The sequence below is a fragment of the Salvelinus sp. IW2-2015 genome, linkage group LG37 (genome assembly GCF_002910315.2).
Source record: "Salvelinus sp. IW2-2015 linkage group LG37, ASM291031v2, whole genome shotgun sequence".
NCBI classification, from domain to species: domain Eukaryota; kingdom Metazoa; phylum Chordata; class Actinopteri; order Salmoniformes; family Salmonidae; genus Salvelinus; species Salvelinus sp. IW2-2015.
The window spans coordinates 13,382,323-13,409,935 of NC_036876.1; the positions used below are offsets into that span (position 1 = coordinate 13,382,323).

The following is a 27,613-nucleotide window of genomic DNA, read 5'->3' on the forward strand; positions in this document are numbered from 1 at the left end:
ATTTTAAAGTAGTCAACTGGGTGACAATTCTTATGGGTTGTAGCCTCTATAGAGCGCCACGGTGGCGGTGTCATAAAACCTAGCGGTCAAACAGCTAATTGGCGTTTCATTTTGGGGGGTAAATACAGGCAAATATATTGATTAGTCACCTTGCCCTAAAGAGATTTACACGGTTATCAAAACGTCACGCCAGGGTAAGCCTACATGAGACACAGCCCTTATTTTAAGTGTTTCTGAAGTCCCCTATTGGAAAAATGAATGGTGGAAAAACAATTGAAACCATTTACCTGTTTGACCGCTCGGTATTATGACTCATACTGTGGTACTCTATGAAGCTGTCATAACGGCACAGATATAAAGATGAGTCCTATATCTAGCTCTATGCGACGTCCCTAACCTTAACCCTTACCATTTTACATTTCAACTTCAATGGAGGTTAGGGACGTCCCAAGGATCCCAGATAGCAAAGATATTGTCTTGTATTGAACTTCCTTATCGACTGAACAGATGCATTTATGGAGATGTAGTTCAACATTGCACCATTGTTGCCAAAACATCCTAATAAGGATCACCGGCAGAGGGCAACATTATAACGAGATACTGATACATTGTTACAAAATGGGAAAGTCTAGCGATGAACATTACATAATGAAAAAGAGGCGTGTACACCCCCCATGTGAAATGGAATGGTCTCGCAAAGCAATGTTTTTTTGGACATAATAGGCCTAACATGTTTCAATGGAATGTTTTTAGATTATTGTATGTAGAAAGATTGATCATAACACATGCATACACTGGGCTTCTTTTTTATTATAGCCTTAGTATTTTATAGGCCTATTTACATTCTCAAAGTATTCTCAAAAAATAGGGTAATGTTTGCATAATAAAATGTGGTAGGTATTTTGCCATAAATAGGCTATGCATATACAGTGCATTCGGAAAGTATTCAGACCCATTTACTTTTTTCACATTTTGTTACGTTACAGCCTTATTCTAAAATCGATTAAATTGTTTTTTCCCCTCAATCTACACACAATACCACATAATGCCAAGCAAAAACAGGTTTTTAGAAATGTTTGCAAATGTATAACTTAAATATCACATTTATATAAGTATACAGACCCTTTGCTCAGTACTTTGCTGAAGCACCTTTTGCAGCGATTACAGCCTCAAGTCTTCTTGGGTAAGCTTGGCACACCTGTATTTGGGGAGTTTCTCCCATTCTTCTCTGCAGATCCTCTCAAGCTCTGTCAGGTTGGATGGGGAGCGTTGCTGCACGGCTATTTTCAGGTCTCTCAAGAGTTGTTCGATCAGATTCAAGTCCGGGCTCTGGCTGGGCCACTCAAGGACAGAGAGACTTGTCCCGAAGCTACTCTTGCGTTTTCTTGGCTGTGTGCTTAAGGTTGTTGTCCTGTTGGAAGGTGAACCTTCACCCAGCCTGATAACCTGCTCCAGAGTGCTCAGGACTTCATCAAGGATCTCTGTACTTTGCTCTGTTCATCTTTCCCTCGATCCTGACTGGTCTCCCAGTCCTTGCCGCTGAAAAACAACCCTGCAGAATGATGCTGCCACCACGCTTCACCATAGGGATGGTGCCAGGTTTCCTCCAGACGTGACACTTGGCATTCAGCCCAAAGAGTTCAGTCTTGGTTTCATCAGACCAGATAATCTTGTTTCTCATGGTCTGAGAGTCCTTTAGGTGCCTTTTGGCAAACTGCAAGCGCGCTGTCATGTGCCTTTTACTGAGGAGTGGCTTCCTTCTGGCCACTCTACTAAAAATGCCTGATTGGTGGAGTTCTGCAGAGATGGTTTTCCTTCTGGAAGGTTCTACCACCTCCACAGAGAGAAACTCTGGACAGAGCTCCAGAGTTCCTGTGGACAGAACCCGAGTGACCATCGGGTTCTTGGTCACCTCCCTGACCAAGGCCCTTCTCCCTCGATTGCTCAGTTTGGCCGGATGGCCAGCTCTAGGAAGAGTCTTAGTGATTCCAAACTTCTTCCATTTATGAATGATGGAGGCCACTGTGTTCTTAGGGACCTTCAATGCTGCAGAAATGTTTTGGTACCCTTCCCGAGATCTGTGCCTCGACACAATCCTGTCTCTGCGCTCTAAGGACAATTCCTTTCGACCTCATGGCTTGGTTTTTGCTCGAACCTGCACTGTCAACTGTGGGACCTTATATAGACAAGTGTGTGCCTTTCCAAATCATGTCCAATCAATTGAATTTACCACAGGTGGACTCCAATCAAGGTCTAGAAACATCTCAAGGGTGATCAATGGAAACAGGATGCACTTTGAGCTCAATTTTGAGTCACATAGCAAAGGGTCGGAATACTTATGGAAACAAGGTATTTGTTTTTAATTGTTTATGCATTTGCAAAAATGTTAAACCTGTTTTCGCCTTGTCATTATGGGCTATTGTGTGTAGAGTGAGGGAAAAAAGTAATTTAATCCATTTTAGAATTAGACTAACGTAACAAAATGTGGAAAGTCAAGGGGTCTGAATACTTTCTGAATGCACAGTAGGCTATGCTGCGTACAGGTGCTAGTGGGAACTAGGAAACTCTGAAATTTCCAACTTGCTAACTGGTTGAACGCAGCATGTGTATAACTGAACCAGAATCTGGGTTTATAGGAGATTTCCCCTTTCAGCCCAGGAAGCACACATTCAACTTGCCACTCACCAGCTTTTTAAGCACAATAATGTCAAAATACATTCCGTACTTACCAAAGAAGGGAGTTTCACTGAGCAACTTGTCATTATTTCCATCACGGCCGGTATTTACTTCCAAAAAGGGTCTAAGTAAAAAGTTACATGCAAGTATTGTTTTTGACCAAGTGCACATTCACCAAATCCACCTCTTCTGGGCCTTCAATAAAATCAATCATTACTGCCAAGCACAGGTCGGTTCATCGAAAGGTCATTGATTTATCCGGCGAGGAAGAGGCAAAGCGAGAGGTTTCACTCTAGCCATAATCTGTCCAAAATAAGCCCAAATGCATTTCACCTGCCTTTGGAACAACGACTCCCATTGTTAGGACAGAGACATGAGCATCTCGTTATTTTATACACATTTGTTTTATCACCTACAACAGTGTACTACAGAGGAGGTTGGTGGCACCTTAATTGGGGAGGACAGGCTCGTGGTAAGGGTTGGAGTGAAATGGTATCAAATACATAAAACACATGGTTCCAACTTTGTATTTAGACCCTTTTTGGAATTACCTACCGGCAGTAATGATGATAGTTGTTCAATGAAACTCCATTTGTTTTGATAAGTAGGCTACCTAACATATTTTGACATTATTAAGCTTGAAAAGCTGGTGAATAGCAAATTGAACAGCTACTTCCCGGGCTTAAAGGAGAATCGCCATATTCAACGTCTCATGTAAGGCCAGATTCTGGTTCAGTTTATAACTACAACTAGTTAAGTCGAACATTTCCGAGTTTCCTAGTTTCGACTAGCACTTGAACGCGGCATATAACATGCTGTTTCCCTGAAACACGAGAAAATGTTGGGTATTGCCCTTTAAATGAGCCAATGGCAAATATCTATCTCGGGTACATTCATTCGCCAAACAGTTTGTAACTAAAACTAGAGTTTCTATTGGACAATTTTAGGTAGGTCCCTCCCCGTATCGTTCCGTTTTGCAACAGAATTGGCGGAATGAATACACTTCTTGTTTTGCTCTCTCGATCAGTCCTCAACCATACAGTGCCCTCCATCCACACAGTGCGCGTGAAGGTGCACAGGCTCGGTGACACTGCGTCCAGGTMTTGGGGAATACGAGGCAAGTTGGAAGAAGACATTTTAAGGACAGCAATAATACACAACAAATTCTCGCCGCCACCGTGCAGAATATTTTGAAATTATAGTAAAATGGCAGATCCAATGACCCAGTTCGACCAGATATCATCGTCGCAGGGGCTGGCCGATGGACAAAACTCTGTTGCGGCCAAAGACTCAAAAATGTCTGGTAAGAGAAAGCTGTACCTAATTCAACGGAAACGTTGAAATGGTCAACATAGACATGGTGTTTTAAACTTTCAATAACACAGGTGCTTTGAGATAAAGTAGCCCGTAGCTTTAATGGCAGACCGTCAAAACCACAATTTTTTTAGGTCCGTAAAAGGAACTTAAATGAAAATACTTGCACTTATTTTTTCGTTTGTTATGCAGACTTATATTGGCATCTTCCCTGTAGACACTTGAAATGGTAAAGTTGTTGAAGAGGGACAAGTGCAGGCCTTGTAAGCAGATATGAGGCAATTTTYTTCATTGTGGGCGTTAAAAGGGTGTTAGCCTAAATGCTCTATTAGAAATTCTGCTAGACCAGTAAGCACCCATCGCCCGTTATKGAATCGAACGATATTACACTGACGAGAAATTGTTCAAAAACACAGAKAGTTGGCTTGAGAAACACGCACCACGATTGGATGGAACACTAAACCAGTCTCCCGCTGGTTGCAAGGCTTCGGGGGCTGTCTTTTGTGTGCTTTGTCAACGTCCCCTCCAACCTCTACTTTGACCTAACTTTTTATTTAGTATCAGACAAGGGAGCAGAACATGGTGACACATTTTACTCCCTAGTTGGCCCGCGGTGAAATGGCTACATGTTGCGGCGACGGTAATCTGCACTGCAGATGCATTGTTACTGGGAAACGGCAAATGAAGGGAGGACCTCCAAATCGTCTCGGCATTGGTAAACAAACCCATGCGAGAAGATTAGTGTTTCACAGTCCAATCCCTCTCATTCGTTACAATGATGCATTTATTCTATGGTCTGCTTTTCTTTTCTTTAATCCTAGAATGTGTAGCCTACTGTAGGTTTTATGGCGTGTTCTAAACAACGGGAAACTGGGAAATCTCTGATTTCCTACTAAAGTGCGTTCACTTATCGGAGATTTCCGAGTATTTAGTTGTTTTGAACTCGGCATATTACCATGTCTTGTTTTGATGTCATGTCTATTCTAATACAGCAAACATTCGCTAGCTATCTTTGGAACCAACAACTGTAACGATGTATTTGAGACAAGTTCAAATGTATTTATGTTTTCAATAAACACTCAGAGACTAAATATAGTTTACATGTCAACGGTCTAAGCCAACCGTCTTTTTTGCCCCATAGTTGCGCACGCGCCTGTATTTTTTTTCTTCCAGCACTGAGCAAATTTCACGTCTGCTGAGCTTGAACGTTGAATGTTAACTGTGAACACTGAGGGTGTACCCGCGTTAAATTACAATTTTAAGTGGCCAGGAAGGCTACTGTGGCTATTTGATCGTAATGGGGGCCTACCAGAGTGGCCTACAATGGAGAAAATCCATCCCATAACATTTTAACATGGAAATAGAACAGCTATCTTTCAGCCAATGTGTGGTATTCAATGTAGGCCTACATTCCATGGGACTTTTGAAAAACACACGCAGGGCTTGACATTAACCCGTTTATCCACTTGTCCTTTAGACAAGGAGGTGACTGAACATATTGTTGTGTTTGATACAAGAAACCATTTTACAAAATAAAATTCAATATTATTCCCATACCATTATTACAGAAAATCAGACAAATTATACTACCCCCATAGCTTATTCAAGCCTGTCTCAAAATACAACACTGCCCCTTTAAGACAAAAACAATCTACCTGACACGTTTTTCAAAGATGTCTTGAAATGTACATGTTTTGTGCTTTTGTAGGGAGCAATCACTCCCCTATTGCTGACTACAAATGATCTATAACTGGGCTAAGAACTCATTAACTGGCAAAGGATATGAACAAAATGTGCACCCGTGGCTACATGCAGCTCTCGCTTTGATCTCAAAATAAGCGCATCTACTCACGACCGCTCATGCTGTAAACACAGTCCAGTTCAAAGTAAATGGCACAGATCCATACATGGCAATGGTCTATTTGCATATAGGCCTCCTGCAGCTGTGATTGTTTATGCCACACCGGTCTGTATAGAGTACGGGCTGAGTCATGTGTATCATTGTAATAGAATCCTACTCCGATGCGTTCTGCCTACATCAGAATCTCTTGCATAATTTGTTTTGTTTGGGTATGTTGCATTGAAAGTGAGTATTGCGTTGATTTGATCACAATTGCCACAGTGAAGGGAAACGTTGATGGTGTTAACAGGGAAAACTYTAGAACAGTGGTCACCAACCTTTTCTGAGTCAAGATCACTTTCTGAGTCAAATTGCAAGCTGATATCTACTGCTCAGATTTTCTTTTTACATGMCTTAAAAAATGTAAGCCTATGCAACATTAACCAATTATAAACACTACTGTAGCAATGAGGTTTGTGCAGTAAGCTATAGGCCCAATACATTATCACCACATGTTGGCTTCGCTTAAATTGCCCTGCCATTGCATTGTTATTTGGGCCATTTAAAAATATATATATTTCAAAATTTGCGGTAGGCTATATGATCACACCGATAATAGATCTGTTGTTGTATTACTTGTGAGGCACAGCTGAGTGAGCATACATTTAAATAATTCACTTTTTATTTTTATTTTACTGGGCTGATGATGCCTACGTCTGATGGTCAGTTTCAGAGGAAGGAGAGAGCAGCAGGCTGAGGGTCCGCCTCTCACCGTCCCTCCGCTCTCCCTTTCCTCCACAGACGCTGACCAAAAAGGGACACCTTCCAACTGATGGCGAAACTCGAGTTGCACCTCATTGTTTCTGCCTCATGCACAAATGCACGTTGTTACTCCTATGAACAGAGAAACTGAAATATTTCTCAATATTAAAAAAAGACCCAAGCTGCTAATAATAACAACAACAACGCAAGCCTATCAATAGACTTTCCTACTCATTCATTACTGCTGCAGTGCTTCTTGTAGCGCTGAGTGGAAATAGGAAGAACGTGTATTTTATGGCTTATAAAAGTGTACTAAGTGCTGAGTAAGAACTTAAACATTCACTCACTCATAAAAACAGCAGCTCTTTGTTTTATTTGTTGACAGTTTCTCTCTAGTCGTGGTTTTAAACGTTTTGAAATCTCACAGTATCAACTTTGCTGTAGCTTTCTTTTATGCCTTCTACGTTACTGCAGACACGGTAATCTGAGCCACCCGATTGGCCAGCGGTAGGGCACTTGATTTGCTCCCCCTGGCCCAGTGGGAAGGCAGAGTTTGTACCTTCAGACACATGAAATGGTTCAAAATGGCAACAGTGTGCCTACCCGGCACGCAGGGCAGCTGAATCCRGTGCACCTACTGCTAACAGCCCAGACTAATAATGGGAAAAAAGGCTTTATCTTRGGTTTTTAACAGAAATGTTTGGCAATCGACTAGGAATGTCTTGGAGATCGACCAGTCGATCACGACCGAACGCTTGGTGACCACTGCTCTGAACTTAACTCAACTTTCTAATCTCGTGCTTCTCTCCGTGGGCTGATCATTCTTCTGCGCAGCAGTCCTGGGGGAGCTACGCGGCCATCTCGGGCTACTGTGCACCCGTGCAGCTTACAGCGAACATTGCCGTCTAGGCCCATATGATGAAAACAAATGGACACTCTTGCCTCTGCAACGATCTTCAAACTGACAGCTTATTGGTCATTAGGGAGGGGCATTTGAAATCGATTTAATTTATATATTCAGCTAACCATGTCTTACAAGCATCCGTTAATAACAAACCTCGTTTTAAATATAGTTTACTGTATATCATTTAAAAGCCATGCTGAAAAGAGTATACAGCTCCCATTGCAAATCGGGAATGTTTTCTGTAATCTGTATTAGACTGAATACCAGTTGCATTGTCTCAAAGTGGTTATGTTACAACAAAGGTATTTACTAACCAATACATGTTTCAACRGGGAGAATAATAATTCATTTTATTCTGTTTTGAAAGTGTAACTAAGGTTTTGAGCAATTCTCCAAGAAATTGGCATTGCCTTCGCATTTTTCTGAAGTAAATCCTTCAAAAACCAAATGTTCACGYGTTCTTTCATTTCACCCCAGTCATGCGGAAGTCTCTTGCTGACTTATCGGTGCCATTTTCCTCCTTACCTCGGCTGTATGATCAGGCAATGATGACACCAAAGATGTCACTGGACCCTTGCCGCTACTGTCATACAGTTTCAGATGTCACATGGCTGAGTTAACACAGCACCCAGTCTAGAGGAATCCAAATGGAACTATATAAATCTACTGAATCCAGCAGAGTATTCAGCTGAATGCAATACGGCCCAGACCAGGGTAGTGCTGTGTTATTCATTGGGTCCTTTACTTTGGTATCATACCATCTGTTGATGCCCAGTGTTGCACCAGACTGCTAGACCACTGGTCAGTCTCTCTTAGGCCTAGTACTTCCTTCTCAASACATTTGAGTGGCATTTGTTGCACTGGTCACTAAGGAAGTGACCAGAGAGATCTTAAGGCTCAAGATATCTTGCGTCTAAATTTGCATTGAGTCTGATTGTCAGGGTTGTTAAGTTCATGAAAAGCATCCCCTATTCTTTTCATGTCACTTTGACAAGGTGATTGTGCAAGCTCTGTCAATGGAACCGTTTATCTACGACAGCAGGCAGAATGCCATAGCTCTACTCTTAGACGGTACGGAAGAATTCGCGTTACAATGAGTTCTGAATGAGAAACGATATTCATGGTGTCAAACTCGTAATTGCTTGAGTCAGTGCTGTATTTCGTTTCTTCCTGCACTGCCAGTAAAACCAATGCAACTCTTGGAGAAACATTATTCAAACTCATCGATAAAGTAATTTTACCGGCCGCTATCAAAGCTAAACCCAGTGCTCTGCTGGCTCTCCGGTTTCATAGGCTATGCACATTTGATTGCGGTTCTGCACCTGTTTTCAATTAGAAAGACGGTCAAGGTCAGAGACAACGACGAGGTTTATGTTTAGTTTGACAGACACGTGCACTTCCAAATGACACTAAATATACAGTAGTGACTAGGGAGTCCTTTTGGACCAGTGATCTAATCAGGTGAAATGTTGTATTTCCCTGAGTAGGGATTCAACATGCTGCTGATTTTTTATCTTGAGAGCGATAAAAGTACAGATACATGCTGAGGAATGATCTGGAATCTAGTCCTATGCAGTGAGGAGCATGCAGATATGGCCATAGTTTATGTGAGATAGTCTGGAGAGAACATGGGGTACTTTCGTCTCCCTTTCCCTCTGTGCCATTCTTGTTCTATCTCTGCTACTCATTTTCTCCCCCTCTCTGGGAGACTGCTGCTCTGCTCGGAACAGACCATATCATCTCTAAGGTCAGTGAATCGGGCTGAGGCAGCAAACTGACCCCGGGGGGTATTTGAGTGTCATGTCTTGGCTCTCCTCGGGAAGGGACAGAAATGGCTGGCGTGACTGGGATGCCATGTTAGGGCCTCCTCCAGTTCCGTATCATCGGCCCTCGGGCATAGTCCGACATCCAGATCTAGTAGTAGAGTATAGGGCTGCGTAGTGCCAAAGCAGGTTCTCTTCCTACTCAGGTCAGCTGCCCGTGATAGATTTATCACACGGCTGAAAGTGTTGAAAACATGAGCTATATGAAGCTATGTTTAAACCTTGTCTAGAGCCATGGTCCAAGTCTGTAAAAAGGCAACAAAAAATGTGCCTTGTTTCTCTTGCATAGATCTTCTTAGATAAGTGACATTTTGAGGATGGCCTTTTGTGGACGCTTCGGTCTGAAGTGGTTCTTGCAATGGTTTCGGGCCATTTGGAAATGTCAGCGAAAGAAGAAGAATGTTGACTCATCTCTGATTGTGGGAAAGAATGAAGGTGTGTCATAGGTAGGATTAACGTGTCTGGGCGAGTCTTTTAACAAAGGACTGCTGTACAGCAAGAGTTCGCCAACCTGCCCAGCCAGTCTCTGATGTGATTTCAGTTTGGGCGACCAAATTGCTTCTTGATCATCCAGCTCATGAACTTTACATACCATCCCACTCACGGCTGAGAAAATTCCCCAGAAAGTCTCCCCTCGGTGTTCCCGAACCGTGACGTGTGAGAAGGAAAGAGCAAAGCCGTGCACTTCTTGTTAGTTTGATATTCAAGGAAGCTGTTTGATGGTAATGGTGCTCTACAAAGGCTGTTCTTGTTCATCAAGATCACATGAGATTCAGAAGTGAGGCAGAAAATTTGATCACTCTCTGCATAATTGCCATCAAGTGAGTGCAGTGTTGCTGCTTGGTTGGCATCGGGTGTCGTAAACCACGGGAGAAATATGTGCACATTGCAAATAAATTGCGTGGAAAATGCCATATAATTGCCTGTTATAGAATGCGTTGTCGGAAGCATCGTTGTTATTTGTGTGTAGTAAAATAGAATTTGTGTTTGTCATAGTTTGTTGTTGGTCATATCGCTGTTATTGTCTTCTCTTTGCCTGCATAGGAAAAGTTAAGTGCATGGATTAAATTGATTCTAGGTGTTTATTGGTAGTAGATTTGTGGACGCTAACAGTTGCATGGGGTTAGAGTATATTAGTAGATTTTTCACTGTAGTTTCTGACACTAAGTTTATAGAGCATATTGTACAGTTATAAGGTTGGATAGTGGAAGCCCCACCAGGCATCCAGTTAATCAATGTTTTTGTTAATGTTTAAAATTGGGCAGGGTGGGTACGGGTTGTTATGGAGATGGGAGTTATTTTCTGCCACTGTAGGATGTTCATTATTCTGTCCTTTTTATTTTTTCAGATTCCTTTCTTTCCTCTTCGCCTGTATCTCTCATTCAGTCTCCGCAAGGCAAGTGTATGGTTCTCTTACGGTGCTCGCCTGCTGTCCTCTATCCTCCCTCTCTCTTTCTCTGTCCTTTTCTTCTGCTCGGCTGCCACTGTAATGCCTTCCATCCCTCTCTCTAGTGCCCCTCTCCTCCTCTAGGCCAGACCAGACCAAGAACTTCATACTAGAGGCCTGCAAAGAAACCTGCAACCTATCATCCCCCACTCCGCAATCGTCAACCAACCCCCACCCCKCTCCTTCCCTCTAGGAGCCCTGTAACGTCATCCCATCTGTTTCCTATGCTGCTGACCCTCTGCTGCCTGCACTAATTGCAATTTAGCAGGGCAGCAAGGCCCATCCCGCTTTCAACAGTGTCTGACAGTTGGAATTTTAACCCCCCCCCCCCAACTGGAGGCATGAAATACTCAATTAATAGCAGCGAAATGGCTAACCCCATAGCCCCTGACTGACACCGATGGTGCATGTCAAGGGAGAATAACTGTTTTTAGGGTTTGAGTTCAGGCTTAAAAACGTTTTAATCTCTGTTGCCAGAGGAAACATCTCTTCGGGCATACATGTAATGTACCCAACCTAGGTACTATATTGTCTACAGTATATAGGCTAGACACAGCCGGATACGTGATGGTGATTAATCCACAGGTCTAATTGTTATGTACAGAAAATTAGTAAGCCATCTATTGATGGTGTAGTGCTACAGTACGTTGATTCCCAATGGAATGTATTGACATTCCCAATTTGGAATAGAGCCGTTCTCAATGGAATAGATTGGAATTTCGATCGGAATAAATTGGCATCAAACACTTGAAAAGGGTGACCTAGAGTACCGTTATGTACTCAAACAAGCAATACAGTGAAGAAGAKCATGTTTCAAATTAGTTTAGTCATTCCCCCAAGCTCTCGTACTCCCCTCCAAAAGCAACCTGCTCTGTTTTTACCCCATCAGAAAACTGACAAGACCTAGAAATCAAAGATGTGGGAAAAAACGTCTCCACTCCCCACTGTATAACAGCAAGCTGATCCATTTCCAGTCTTTACTGCCTGCTCTGTCACATTATTTAGGTCAACGGCACTGTAGGTCCAAGATAATCCCAAGATTGCCACTTATTTTAAGAAAGCAGAGAGAAGTTCAAGATCACTTTGTGTGCGGGAGGAGCTAGAACTCTAAAAATGGATCAGGTTGGTTGTCCCAGGGGACCCTAGCTGTCCTTGGATAGATGGCCCCTTCCCTCCAGGCCTTAGGCCCTATCTCTAGAAGCCCCCCTCCCCATCCATCCCGCCCCAGTACCATCACCGGCACTGGAGGATGAGAAGCACTGTGAAGGAATCCACTCCACTCACTGCTCTATGCCTTCTCCAGGCCGGGGTCTGAGCCCTGGACCCTGGCTGCCCGCTGTCCCACCACCTCTGCTCTATGCCTTCTCCAGGCCGGGGTCTGAGCCCTGGACCCTGACTGCCCGCTGTACCACCACCTCTGCTTATTGCTTCTTATGCTTTTTGCATGTGACCTCTGCTGGAGCCAAAAAGTAGGTTTTCTTTTATGGTTTCATTGTTTAGATGTTGTTCTTTTGATTTTATCTCTTGATTTGGCTTTTTTGGGTTTCTTTTCTACAACACAATTTTGTAGTATTTATAATAATACAGTGTGTTTGTAGGCCTAGGAAGTAACCTAAAGAATGAATAGTATAGAGATTATTAAACCCCCGACTAGATGGGCAGAAACTGAAAATCTATCCTATGTAGTGCTAGGATATTCACACAGTCAAAGAGTGAGCTAATCACACAGTGAGGGAGATGGGCCTTGGGACCTATTCCCTYCATCACTAATTGGATATGACAGGGCTGTACCCAATGGAATTTGATCTCTTATCATTATGTGATTCCTCTGCAGCAAAAATATTTGGCTGGATTCAGACTTTTTTGGCGAATGCTTAACAATAACAGATTGTAGGCCTACCACCACGGGATTTGATGCACACGTGGAATGTGACTTAGAGGCACAATATCCTCTTGCCTTGAAGTGCGTATGTAACATGCCGTTCTGGTCCTTATAAAGATATCTAACTTTTGCTTGACGAGAGGCAAACGTGCATCCTAGCTAAGATGGAATCCTTAATGGAATTACTGGAAGACTGTCTTATCAAGTAAACAATTTGACTCCTTCCCATAGTGTCAAAATTATTGAGGTGATTGAGACTTTCTCATCGTGAAGAAGCACATCCCTTTTAAGTTGCCTTCCTAGGCATATTATGAGATGTGAGATGTTGGTTGGCCTGTGCCAATGATTGTCTATTATATTGACAAATAGTCAAGTGACCGCTCTAACGATGGAAATGCATGTCCTCAAAAATGGAAGGCAGGCGGGAGGAGACGATATCAGGTTGGACCATTCTAGCCAACGGGAGGGCAGATAAGCGTGTGAACAACAGGCCATAAGAGATATAGGACTCATCTTTGACAGCATCTCCATTTTAAAGTAGTCAATCGTGATTATTGGAGCAGTTGCTTGGGACATCTTGTGACTATGTATGGTCCTTGTCCCGGTCCAACTCTAATCTCCATTTTAAAGCAGTTCATTTTCTTTTTCATTGGCCTATTGCTAACCAACTAATAGGAATCCCCATCCAGTTGACTACTTTAAAATAGTGGAAGCCCTCAATGGCAATTTCCATGCTAAAACGGGTTATAGAAAGTGAGGACACAATCGTGGATGTCTCTGACAACAGGCACAATGGCAATATAGTTGTAATTTTYAAAGTTGCCGAAATGCCATTCACTTATCAGTGCATTCGTAACAACCTAACATTATGAAACATCTATTCGRTCAAATAAGCCTTGCGTAGAAAATTAGAAATAAAGCGGTTTGTTGACCAAATTCGACACTGTCAATGACMTCCTTACAAAAATTCCTCACTTCGTGGCCTTAATTTCATGGACAGATTTTGGGCAGAGTAAAAACCTCTCACTTTGCCTCTTCAGCTCTGCCTCTGCTCAACMGTCCATTAAAATGGGGATTAGTACTGAAAGTGTCCCTTTTTGAAGCCCACACACTTTAACACTCTCACTCAACTCCAATGACTATGGGGAGTAGATTGCGTAAGAGGAGTGAGGCGTGGAAGTTCAGTGAYGCTCTCATTTGAGGATGAATGAGTATTACAAAACAGTTCAAGTGGGTGACGATAGATAAAACTCCCCTTTGACAGTGTTTCTTATGAAGTGTTTTGGGTCGTGTTATTAGKGATTACAAAATACTACAGATAACTCGTTGATGTAAGTTATTGAGTAGGCTAGTTTATGAAATGTACGGTMACATTTAATATGAAATGAAAACACCATTGATTTGTTCTTCTGTCATACCTTTTTGACTAATTCGTATTAATGWCCAGTCTGGTTTTTATAGCTGCCAATTCTCCATGTTCGCTTGTCGCTCTGTGTTGAAATTGACAGGGGCGGACCATGGGACTGAAAAGGGATCATGTGATTATTGCAGACTATGTATKTATSCCCCCCGCCCCAGGATACCTGTGGYACTCTGTCATTGGAGGGGGATCCTTGTTCCAGTCCAATTCTAATGTCACCTCTGCTCTGGCATGAGGAGATTGCGTTGGGTTAGCTTGCTTAGTGACGTGATTGACAGACAGACGCACAGGCGGGACATCATTATTTAGGAAGCCTCCCCACACCAGGGGCATTGTCCAGCTTTTTCTCTGTGTTGTGTTAGCTGGGTGTTTAGAAAATCTGGCTGCGTTTTACAGGCAGACGAATTCTGATCTTAGTTCTACTAATTGGTCGTTTGACCAATCACATCAGATATTTTCACATCAGATCTTTTCAGAGCTGATCTGATTGGTCAAAATACCAATTAGTGAAAAAAAAAGACCATAATTAGCCTGCCTGTGTAAACGTAGCATTTGCGGTTCAGTTACATCTTCCTGTTGATTTAACAGATAGCAGGGTAGACAGAGGCCAGTAGAGTGCAAGTTACAGCCATGAAARTTGGCCCATAGGCCCTCCTCTGCGAATGAGACGAGTCCTGTAAATCAATGACGTTTTACATTCATTCCGCATTCTATTCGTTATATTTCTTGCTCTAATGCTTGTATACATTCCAGGGATGAGTCATTCAAGTACATTAAAGATATTGGATCTGCGTTAAACTGCTTGATTAATATCGTACCTAATTTACAAGATTGAGGTACGATGCATTAACATGATTATTATAATGAGCTCTGCATTACATTACTTACTTACATACATACATCTGCAGTATTAAAGACATCAGGAAGTGTATTCCCCTTGGTATGTAGGCCTAAAGAGGTTGTGTTAAAATGGGAGCCACAGCTCATGGGTAAAGGATGTACAGTGGGTCCATAATTATTGGCACCCTTGATAAAGATGAGAAAAARWAAAAWWATACAAATACTGAGCTATGGTGTATGCTAAAAACAATTAGGAAATATAATTTTTTACTAATACAATTGCTCAGGGAAAAATACAATACMGGTCAAAAGTTTGGACRCACATTCAAGGGTTTTTCTTTATTTGTACTATTTTCTACATTGTACAACAATTGTGAAGACATCAAAACTATGAAATAACACACATGGAATCATTTAGTAACCAAAAAAGTGTTAAACAAATCAAAATATATTTTATATTTGAGATTCTTCAAAGTAGCCAGCCTTTGCCTTGATGACAGCTTTGCACACTCTTGGCATTCTCTCAACCAGATTCACCTGGAATGCTTTTCTAACAGTCTTGAAGGAGTTCCCACATATGCTGAGCACTTGTTGGCTGCTTTTCCTTCACTCTGTTAAGTGTGCCTTGAATATAAATCCAATTTTATTTGTCACCAAATACAACAGGTGTAGACCTTACCGTGAAATGCTTACTTACAAACCCTTACCCAACAGTGCAGTAGAGTTAAGAAAATATTTACTAAATAAAAGTAACACAGTAGAATTACATAACAATAACAAGGCTATATACAGGGGGCACCGGTCCCTGAGTAAATGTACGGGGGTACAGGTTAGTCAAGGTAATGTGTACATGTAGGTAGGGGTAAAGGGACTATGCATAGATGATAAACAGTGAGTAGCAGCAGTGTAAAAACAAATTGGGGGGGGTCAATATAAATAGTCTGGGTGGCTACTTGATTAATTGTTCAGCTGTTTTTATAGCTTGGGGGTAGAAGCTGTTAAGAAGCCTTTTGGACCTAGACTTAGTGCTCCAGTACTGCTTGCCGTGTGGTAGCAGAGAGAACAGACTGGAGTCTTTGACAATTTTTTGGGGCCTTCCTCTGACACAACCTGGTATATAGGTCCTGGATTGCAGGAAGCTTTGCCCCAGTGATGTATTGAGCCGTACGCACTACCCTCTGGAGCGCCTTACAGTCAGATACTAAGCAATTGCCACAACAGGCGGTGATGCAACCGGTCAGAGTGTGCAAAGCTTTCAAGGCAAAGGGTTGCTACTTTGAAGAATCTCAAATATAAAATATATTTTGATTTTGTTTAACACTTTTTTAGGTTACTACATGAGTCCATATATGTTATTTCATAGTTTTGATGACTTCACTATTATTGTACAATGTAGAAAATAGTAAAAAAATAAAGAAAAACCCTTGAATGAGTAGGTGTGTCCAAACTTTTTGACTGATACTGTATGTTTAACAGGTAATAAAAATGAATCTAAAAAAGAYATGGGTCAAAATGATTGCCAAACCTGTTTTCAATACGCCAGCACCCTACCCTTCCGAGGATAACGACACTGAGCCTTTCTCTAAAATGTTTCATGAAATTRGAGAACACATTGGGAGGGATCTTAGACCATTCCTTCATACAGAACCTTTCCAGATCCTTGAGAACCTTTTGTCTGCACTTATGGACTGCCCTCTTCAACTCAAACCACAGCACCGCCTTGATTTTGGTAAACGTCATTGGCACTTGGATTGAAACCAGTTCTATGATCAGATGACATGAAAATAGAGCTCTTTGGCCACGCACACCAGTGGTGTGTTTGGAAAACAGAAGCAAATGCAGAATAGTACCACATACCTACAGTAAAATATGGTGGTGTATCTTTTATGTTACGGGATATTTTATTTCCACTGGTCCTGGAGCCCTTGTTAAGGTCAATGGCATCATTAACTATTTTTAGCCAAAAACCTGGTTGTCTCTGCAAGGAGGCTGACTCTTGGATGCAAGTGACTCTKCCAGCAAGACGACAACCCCAAGCACTAATCAAAATCCACAAAGAAATGGCTAATTAAACACAAAATCAATATTTTGCAAGGGCCATCTCAGTATCCGGACTTGAACCCCATTTGAATACCTGTAGCTTGAARTGAAGTAGGCAGGCCATAAGCGCAGACGAAGATAAAGCATTTTTGTATTTAACTAGGCAAGTCAGTTAAGAACAAATTCTTATTTACAATGCCGGMCRAACCTGGGCCAATTGTGTGCCGCCCTWTGGGACTCCCAATCACGGCMGAATGTGATAAAGCCTGGAATCGAACCAGGGACTGTAGTGACACGTCTTGCACTGAGATGCAGTGCCTTAGACCACTGCTCCGCTCTTAACTCGGATTATTAAGGATCTGGAAAGATTCTGTGTGGAGGAATGGTCTAMGATCCTAACCAACGTGTCCTCCAATTTCCTAAAACATTTTAGAAAAAGGCTTGTTATCCTCGCAAGGGGGGAGGGTGCTAGTAATGAAAACTGGCGTTTGCTGTGAACACTGAGGGTGTACCCGCTTTAAGTTACAGTTTTAACAGTGGCCATGTAGGCTACTGTGGCTATTTTGATCATAATGTAGGCCTACCAGAGTGGCTTACAATCAAAAACAATGGAGAAAATCCATCCCATAACATTTTAACATGGAAATAGCTGTTCTATCATTCAGCCAATGTGTGGTGTTCAATGTAGGCCTACATTCCATTAGACTTTTGAAAAACACTTGCAGGGCTTGACATTAACCTGTTTATCCCCTTGTCCTTCAGACAAGGAGGCGACTGAAAATGTTTTTGTTTGATGAAAGATACAACTTAACAAAATAAAATACATTATTATTCCCATACCATTATTACAGTGAATCAGACAAATTATGCCTATCTGCTTATTGGCTACTTAGCTTATTCAAGCCTGTCTCAAAATACAACACTGCCCCTTTTAAACAAAAAACATCTCTTTGCCTGACTCACTTTAACTAGAAATGTACATGTTTTGTGCTYTTGTAGGTAGCAATCACCCCCCTATTGCTGACTACAAATGATCTATAACTGGGATAATTACTGAACAAAATGTGCACACGTGGCTACATGCATCTCTTGCTTTGACCTCAAAACTCAGGACCACAGGTGTAAAAACATTACAGTTCAAAGTAAATGGCACAGATCCATATATGGCAATGGTTAATTTGCATATAGGTGTACTGCAGCTCTGATTGGTTATGCCACACGTTCTGTGGAGAGTGCGGCTGAGTAGTGCGCAATAGAATCTTACTCAGATGTGTTCTGCCTACAACGAACTCTCTTGCATAGTTCATTTTTGTTTCGGTATGTTGCGTTGATTCGATCCCAATTGCCACAGTAAAGAGAAACGTTTATAGTATTAACTAATAGGGACCAMTCTAGAAAGTTGAGTGAAGTTTAATCTCGTACCTCTCTATGGGCTGTAATTMTTCTACAAGGCAGTCCCGGGCTATTGCGCTCCTGCGCAGAGTTTAGAGGGCACATTGGTGCCAATCATTTTGACCCGTCTTTTTTAGATCTTTTTTTTCTTGTTTTAAGGGCAACTCCACCACTTTTCAACCTYATTTTCATTATGTCAGCACAATACCAGTTTGTACATATGTGAAAACGGCGCATTTTTATGTTTTGTCGAAAAAGAACCCGATGACCTCATCAAAAGCTGAAACATTTTAAAAACAGTGATTTTTTTTTCAAATACAATGAAATTTGCTGTGACGTGGGGCGCAAGAAAATACCGTTCCTCTGGCTAGAAACTCATTGCAGGGTTTTGAAAAACAACATTTTTCTTACTTTTAATCCTGCCGTGTGATGTCACGGAGAAGCATTATTTTAGGGCCGTTCTTAACTTTTTCACCACAGATCATAGAAATGTGCCATTTTCACATATCTAGACACTGGTATTGTGMTGGAGATCATGAATATGAGGTTGAAAAGTGGCGGTATTGCCCTTAAAAAAATATCTTCCTCTGAGCAACTGTATAATATAATTTCCCAATTTTGGGGGGAGCATACAATATAGCTCAGTATTGGTATTATTTAATACCTTCTTTTTTTTTTTGCTCAAATTTATCAAGGGTGCCAATAATTATGGAACCMACTGTATGTGTTAATTAGGCCATTATGGAAATAGTGTAATATCATTTAACTCTTTTATACCAGGCTGCAGTCACTTAACCCTAGTCTCTGRCCCATAAATTGCCTTGCGAGTTCAAACAAGGAGTGTTTATCCTATGTGACCTTTKCTTCCGGACTTGTCTTCCAGGCACGTTTTATATCTCGTCCCCGTTGTGTCACATTTAGTTCTATGATATCATCCCTGTGGTCTTTTATGTTCTGGATATGTGAGATACTGCTCAACGGTTCTCATGAGATCATTGGTATAACCCAGATAGGAAGGAATGATGAGGGAAGAACATTTTGTGTATTAACCAATCTTGTTTCTTCAGATGTGACAACTTTGGGTGGTGAGTTGATAGGGCTGCCAGATAAACAGAGCGGTTTGTACTGTCCCATGTTTTTTTCAGCAATAAAGTGCCATGTATTTTGTAGAACATGTCAGACAGAGTACTTGATTAACAAAACCCCAGCCGTATTCTATGTAGCTGTAAATATATGAATATGCATTTAGATGAATGAATATACGACCACAGGGCACACAGTTGTATAACAGTATTGTTTACATATGCAATTTTGTTATTTTGTTTGGAGCTGCTTCATTTCGACCATGCAAGTCATTTCGAACGCTGCCTCATTGAAAATGCTCTTCAATGGCAACAACTTGAGATGTTAAGTCAGCATGCCGACTGACACACCCTCATCCATTGCTGCAGTTATACAGTGCCATGCAATGCATGACTGCTTGGGCTGCAACAAAATGGCCTCCGCCGRATATAACTGGAAGTGCATGGGAGTTTGAGTGTGTCTGTGATTTTTATTCCCTCCCTCCTTTCTCCCCCTTCCCCTCCTTACCTCTGTGCATGGCCGATGCAGACAAAAGAGKGGCGCTGGGCTCTGACAAGCCCTCCTCAGAAGCCGTGACCACCTCCCTTCGCTTCGCCGGGCCTTCTCAGTCCGGCTCGTTTTCGCCCGCTAACTATGGGAGCGAAGCATCATCAGGTCCGTCTGATGGAAAGCCAGATTCGCCAATCGTGACATCCCCCGTGTCTGAAAGGATAAAGGCACTGGAGGCCCTGGCAGCAAAGAAGGAGCCAGAGCCCAAGACGGATGGAGGCTTTCCTCACTTCAAAGAGCGCCACTATGAAAAGTCTCCTACTGAGGTGCCGGCAGAGACCACCTCACCCTTCCAGAAAAAAGGAGCCTCCACTGATCAGGATTCACCAGAATCTCCCTTTGAGGTCCTGGGAGAAGCACGRCAAGGGAGTGATTTTGAAGATACCGCAGACTGGATGAGAGCTCACTTACCCCCTGTGCCTGACTTTGAGGACAAAGTAGATTCAAACAAAGATGCTCTTGTGTTAGAGAACGATGGCAGATCCCAGGATATAAAAGGGGAAGATAAAGCTATAACTAATGTTCCAGAGGCATTTGCGTGTGTCCCTGACGCTTTCATGGACTCTCCCATCGAAGGGCCTAAACTTAAAAATGTGTTCAAAGACCCAGCGCAGCAGTCTAGCGTTGAGGACGAATCTGAATTTGACCTGAGCTTCCTACCYACAGCATACATGACAGACACCCAAGGCCCATCTGACCTTGACTCTGAGCTCCCTGCCTCTCCTGCCTCTCCTGCCCCTCCTGCTGGTTTTAACTCTCCCTCACCACCCCCTCCCTCTGACTCAAAAGAGAAGGACTCAAWGACCAAGCAGGCCCTATGGGGTGATGAGGTAGTCGAAGTCGACAGCTCCGGGGACTCTGATGACACTGTCATTGAGGATGCAGTCTCCATCCATGCCCCTTCCTTCCCTGCCCCCTCTTTGTCAAGTGATACTGCACCTGCCCCCAACCCCTCTGTTCCCTCTCTCCCTACCGAAGAAGAGGAAACTCCTCCAGCAAAGCAGCCAATGCAGGTCCCTACCATCAATGTTATTGAGACAGACGAGCCGAATTACAGCGATGAGGAGATGGAGATGGAAGTGGAGGAAGAGGAGGAGGAGGAAAGTTCTGAAGTTGTGAAAGACACCGAGAAAGAGGCACCAAAAACCCCTGAGCCACAACCAGATGTGACTAAAAAGGAATTCTCCAAAATTCCCCCCTTAGAATATGAGGGTTACTCTCCTCCCTCCTCTCCTGTCGACTCTGATGCTGAATACTCACCTAAACACAAGATCTTGAAATCTGAATGCGATACGGATAATCAAAAGACAACACTATCTAATGATGGGATGCAAGGTGCTGCTGTGTCAAAGAGCTCTAGTTCTGAGGTGTCACAAGCCCAGAAAGTTGAGTCTGATAAATCAAAGACCCCCAATGAGTCTAATGAAAAGTCTTCTCCGTCCACTGCCAAACCTTCTGAGAAAACCGCAGAGAACCTTTCAGACTTTACAGACTATGATGACGATGACTGGTCAACTGACGCACAAGAAATCTTAGTGAAGTCTAGCTCTGCTAACGTTACTTCTCAGGATCCTGAACTTCACCCCACATCCAAGTTTGAAGAGAACCCCAAGTCTGATATTAAACAAGATTATATGCAGACAGTTGAGCTTTCAAAATCCAACTACATGCAGGATGACACAATCCGTAAATACGACAGACAATCTTTTGAGGACGAAGAGGACGAAGACGCACTGGACGCCACGGATGACACCATTGAAAATAAAGAGCTGGACTTTGACACCGTACCAGAGCCTTCTCCCTCAGATCCAACCTCTCAGATCCATATCGGAACACTACTCCCTCAAAACAATGCAACTACCATGATCTCAGATTTTGAGAATMTCACCTCCATGGATGAAGATTCCTTCCCCAAGCCAGTCGGTGGCCAGCCATCTCCCAGGGAGTTTCCTAAAGATCCATTTTCCTCTTTCCAGAGCGAACTGCCTGGCAACACCATGGAGCCCAAGACTGAGAAGAAACCTAACGATGACATCATTGCAGATCGCATGGTCAACAGCAAGACTCTCCCACCACAGGAAGCTGTGGCGGAGAAGGACACTAAAGCAGGACACCATTCGCCAGACAATACCAGTGATCCAGAAAGCATTGAGCCGGACTGCTCGGTCTCTGGTGCCACGGACAGCTTCGTCGAGTTCATGAGGGAGTGCCTGAAGTCACGACAGGATGAAGATCCAGAAGACCTTCGTCAAGGTCTCACAGCCAAGGATGAGTGTCCTCCCTCCCAGTCCACACCAACCATGGTMATGGATCTGGAGCAGGAACACCTCACTATCAATGCCCTTAAAGAGTTGGGCAGCAGCCAAGAAGAGGAGGATGACCTTCAGTCTAGTATCAAGGCCTCTGAGGAATCCCAGTCTTCCTTCACCTCAACAACCTCCGACCATCCTKCTCCCCAAAACAAACCTACGTCCGACAGCGCGTATTCCAAAGAGGTAGAGGCCATCGACGTGTGGGTGGCCGAGGCCTACCACCTTGCAGAGCATGTCTTGGCAGCAATACTAACRCACTTGTCAGGTAACATGCCTTCCCTCTGGGCTCTATGCCTGCTAACCTCACGCAAGCATAGCACAATGACCACACTCCTCTCTCTCACTTGCACCTTTCTCCTAGCATCTGGACCTCTTATTCGAAGTGTGAGTACACTAACTAAAAACACATGGTTGCATGTGTCTGAGAATTTTGATAACAGATTTTTGAATTTTTCCTGATACAGCGCCATGGCTGTATTACTTACACTACCAGTGAAAAGTTTGGACACACCTACTCATTCAAGGGTTTTTCTTTATTTTGACTATTTTCTACATTGTACAATAATAGTGAAGACATCAAAACTATGAAATAACATATGGAATCATGTAGTAACCAAAAAAGTGTTAGACAAATCAAAATATATTTTATATTTGAGATTCTTCAAAGTAGCCACCCTTTGTCTTGATGACAACTTTGCTATTGGCATTCTCTCAACCAGCTTCACCTGGAATGCTTTTTCAACAGTCTTGAAGGCGTTCCCACATATGCTGGGCACTGGTTGGCTTATTTTCCTTCACTCTGCAGGCCAACTCATCCCAAACCATTTCAATTGGGTTGAAGTCGGGTGATTGTGGAGGCCAGGTCATCTGATGCAGCACTCCATCACTGTCCTTCTTTGTAAAATAGCCCTTACATAGCCTGGAGGTGTGTTTTGGGTCCCACTAAGCACAAACCAGATGGGATGGTGTATCGCTGCAGAATGCTGTGGTAGCCATGCTGGTTAAGTCTGCCTTGAATTCTAGCAAAGCATCCCCACAYCATCACATCTCGTCCTCCATGCTTCACGGTGGGAACCACACATGCGGAGATCATCCGTTCACCTACTCTGCGTCTCACAAAGACACGGCGATTAGAACCAAAAATCTCAAATTTGGASTCATCAGACCAAAGGACAGCKTTTCACCAGTCTATTGTCCATTGCTTGTGTTTCTTGGCCCAAGCAAGTCTCTTCTTCTTATTGGTGTCCTTTAGTAGTGGTTTCTTTGCAGCAATTCGACCATGAAGACCTGATTCACGCAGTCTCCTCTGAACAGTTGTTGTTGAGATGTGTCTGTTACTTGAACTCTGAAGCATTTAATTTGGGCTGCAATCTGAGGTGCTGTTAATTGACAATTTCTGAGGCTGGTAACTCTCATGAACTTCTACTCAGCAGCAGAGGTAACCCTGGGTCTTCCWTTCCTGTAGCGGTCCTCATGAGAGCCGGTTTCATCGTAGTGCTTGGTTTTTGTGACTGCACTTGAAGTCACTTTCAAGTTATTGAAATTTTCTGGAGTGACTGACCTTCATGTCTTAATGTAATGATGGACTGTCAAATCTCTTTGCTTATTTGAGCTGTTCTTGCCATAATATGGACTTGGTCTTTTACCAACTATGGCTATCTTCTGCATACCACCCCTACCATGTCACAACACAACTGATTGGCTCAAATGCATTAAGAAGGAAAGAAATTCCACAAATTAACTTTTAACAAGGCACACCTGTTAATTGAAATGCATTCCATGTGACTACCTCGTGAAGCTGGTTGAGAGACAGTGCCAACAGTGTGCAAAGGGTGGCTACTTTGAAGAATCTCAAATATAAAATATATTTTGATTTATTTAACTTTTTTTTTTGGTTACATGATTTTTACATACATGWTTCCATATGTTATTTCATAGTTTTGATGTCTTCACTATTATTCTGCAATGTAGAAAATAGTAAAAATAAAGAAAAACCCTTGAATGAGTAGGTGTGTCCAAACTTTTGACTGGGACTGTATGTGCCAGACTGAAATCTGGCTCTTACTGTCAATCCTTATGAAGGTCTCCACGTTCACAGACAGAGTGCAGTTGTCACAAAAGTAAAGGGTCAAACTATACTGRGTGGTGTGTGTGAACATGTCAACTGTATGTATTCTAAAACAATCCCCTCCCTGTTTTGAGGCTTTGACCCTGTCCTACCCCCCCATGTCCTTAAAAGCTTGGAGTAATCATGGTCGGACAGTGGGGGGTGGGGAGTTCAAACATGGCGTTCCAGTGTCTGCTTGCAATGCCCCTGGATGTCAGGCGGAACAGTCGATTCACCAGTGTTGGGTTTCTGCTTTGGTGCAACTTTCMACACTACACTGCACTTAGACAGGACAGGAGACGATCATTCCAGAGACGCGTGATCAATTTGAAGGCGCAGACTTTACTTKACCTTTTATGATGGTCATTATTATCGACGAGCTGGATTGGATATTACAAAAGCATGACCAGACACGCTGGAGGAACTGCAAAAAAAAAAAAAACAGCTTACTCGTGCTTTGTCCAACTCCCCTGACTAACGTTGCCATGCCAGTTTGAGTTGGCAAAAGCCCATACAGAAGGGCCCAGGCTAGGGGGCATTGGTCCTCTTATTTTGTGTTACAATTGTCACTTGGCTCAGAGGCAGGGTRCCAACCGCAGTAATTAGCTGGATGTCATAAGAGCTTTTATTGCCCTCTTGCCCTCCTCTTGAGTCTTGGCACAGCCCTCCCAACCTCCTCTAGAAAATGATACACGTAGAATATAAAAAMATTATTGTGACCTTCCTTGATTTTAATGGCACAAAGGACACAGTAAATACATGTTATATACACTGAACAAAAATATATGAACGCAACATGTAAAGTGWWGGTCCCATGTTTCATGAGCTGAAATAAAAKATCMCAGAAATGTTCCATGTGCACAAAAAGCTTATTTCTCCAAAAATGTCGTGCWCAAGTTTGTTTACATCCCAGTTAGTGAGTATTTCTCCTTTGTCAAGATAATCCATTCATCTGAGGTTTTGCATATCAAGAAGCTGATTAAACAGCATGATCATTACACAGGTGCACCTTGTGCTGGAGACAATTAAAAGGCCACCCTAAAATGTGCCGTTTTGTCACACAACATAATGCCACAGATGTCTCAAGTTTTGAGGGAGCGTGCAATTGGCATGCTGACTGTAGGAATGTCCACCAGAGCTGTTGCCAGAGAATTAAATGTTAATTTCTCTACCATAAGCTGCCTCCAATGTCATTTTGGAGAATTTGGCAGTGAGTTCAACCGCCATCACAACCGCAGACCACGTGTAACCACGCCAGCCCAGGACCTCCACATCCGGCTTCTCCACCTGCGGGGATCGTCTGAGACCAGCCACCCAGACAGCTGATGAAACTRTGTGTTTGCACAACCGAAGAATTTCTGCACAAACTGTCGGAAACCGTCTCAGGGAAGCTCATCTGCGTGCTTGTCGTCCTCACCAGGGAATGAAGTCCCTGACTGCAGTTTGGCATCATAACCGACTTCAGTGGGCAAATGCTCACCTTCAATGTCCACCTGCAAGCTGGAGAAGTGTGCTCTTCACTTGGATGAATCCCGGCTTCAACTGTACTAGGCAGATGGCGTGTATGGCGTTGTGTGGGCGAGCGGTTTGCTGATGTCAGCGTTGTGAACAGAGTGCCCCATGGTGTTGGTGGGGTTATGGAATGGGCAAGCATAACCTACGGACAACAAACACAATTGTATATGACAATTTAAATGCACAGAGATACAGTGACGAGATCCTGAGTCCCATTTGTCATGCCATTTGTCCCCCGCCATCACCTCATGTTTCAGCATGATAATTCAAGGTCCAATGTTACAATGATCTGTACACAATTCCTGGAAGCTGAAAATGTCAGTTCTTCCATGGCCTGCATACTCACCAGACGTGTCACCCATTGAGCGTGTTTGGTATGCTCTGGATCGACKTTTACGACCGCATGTCCCAGTTCCCGCCAATTTCCAGCAACTTCACACAGCCATTGAAGAGGAGTGGGACAACATTCCACATGGCACAATCAACAGCCCAATCAGCTCTGCGAAGGAGATGTCGTACTGCATGAGGGAAAYGGTGGTCACACCAGATACTGACTGGTTTTCTGATCCACGCCCCYACCTTTTTTTTAAGGTATCTGTGACCAACATATGCATATCTGTATTCCCAGTCATGTGAAATCCATATATTAGAGCCTAAGGAATTGATTTAAATTGACTGTTTTCCTTATATGAACTGTAACTCTGTAAAATCTTTGAAATTGTTGCGTTTTYTATTTTTGTTCAGTGTGAAAAGCTTGAATATGGCTCTTATCTGAGCTTCATTTGGTTTATATATCACAYCTGCCAATATAATATGCCTTATCAATGCTGTCATTATTACTTACTAGCTTACAAKATGTTACATATACTCTAAAAACACTAGGTCACAGCTAACTGTACATTTTGTGTAATCGTCGTCTATGATTTGATTTAACCCAAGGCCCTCAAACTCACARTGTAGAGTTGAAGCAGATCAGCCCCCCCCCCCCAATAGGGAACCCCTTCCTATGCTATGCCTGCTCAGTGCAAACATGAAATCCAAACCTGGCACACACAAACTGGTATGTAGACACGAGTTAACGGCAGGATGCCTGAAGTATGCACTCAAACATGTTCATGTGCCGCGAGCGTAACCTACGCCACGGGCACGCTATGGAACTGTAGGTCATCACTGAGGCAACCAGTAACTAGGGGAAGGTTTACGCCATGCGGGAGTCGTGGAGGGAATTATAATGAAGCATTACAGTCAGCTACTGTTAAAGAGGTGCTTTAGGACAATACATATAGATGGTATAGCGCATATTTTTGTTCTAACATATCAAATAATAATGTACTCTTAATTATTTTTTACTAGTGGTTTCTGTATACTTAAAAGACCAAAATTCAAGTAGCATAGCTTACATTTTGGGGGTTATCTTCCCTCAATCTGCTACAGTTGGCTCTTAAGTACCCCGTTTACCTCTCGAACCTTGTCCTTTCCCTCAGCCGCCAACCATTCTATTTTAGTCATCCTTCTGCATTGCTGCTGCCTCAACTCAGTGGTTTATTAGGCGGGGTGTGCCTGGCTAGGTGAGTTAAGGTTACTTTAGTGGGTGTAACKACCTGTTTTAGTTGGCTTGGCTCTATTGATAATGATAATGCGGTGTGGACATACCAGTTCTCCCTCAAAAGGCCTCAACAAGAAATTGTCACACCGAAGGTGATATGA

General features: G+C 42.9%; 1 protein-coding gene across 5 annotated transcripts in view; it reads left to right on the plus strand.

Moving 5' to 3' along the window:
- The first annotated feature begins 3,673 nt into the window (after positions 1–3,673).
- LOC111960231 (reticulon-3-B) overlaps positions 3,674–27,613 on the plus strand; it is a 33,052-nt gene continuing 9,112 nt past the window's right edge. Inside the window, exons 1-2 of one of the 5 annotated variants that reach the window (XM_023982138.2) lie at positions 3,706–3,979; positions 10,668–10,715. In XM_023982138.2, coding sequence (XP_023837906.1) covers positions 3,883–3,979; positions 10,668–10,715 — 145 coding nt within the window. In that variant the 5' untranslated portion in view covers positions 3,706–3,882. Of the gene's footprint in view, positions 3,980–4,564; positions 4,706–10,667; positions 10,716–19,923; positions 22,550–27,613 lie in introns of those variants that run through there. The other 4 variants (XM_070437911.1, XM_023982139.2, XM_023982140.2 and 1 more) reach the window with 4 other exon arrangements.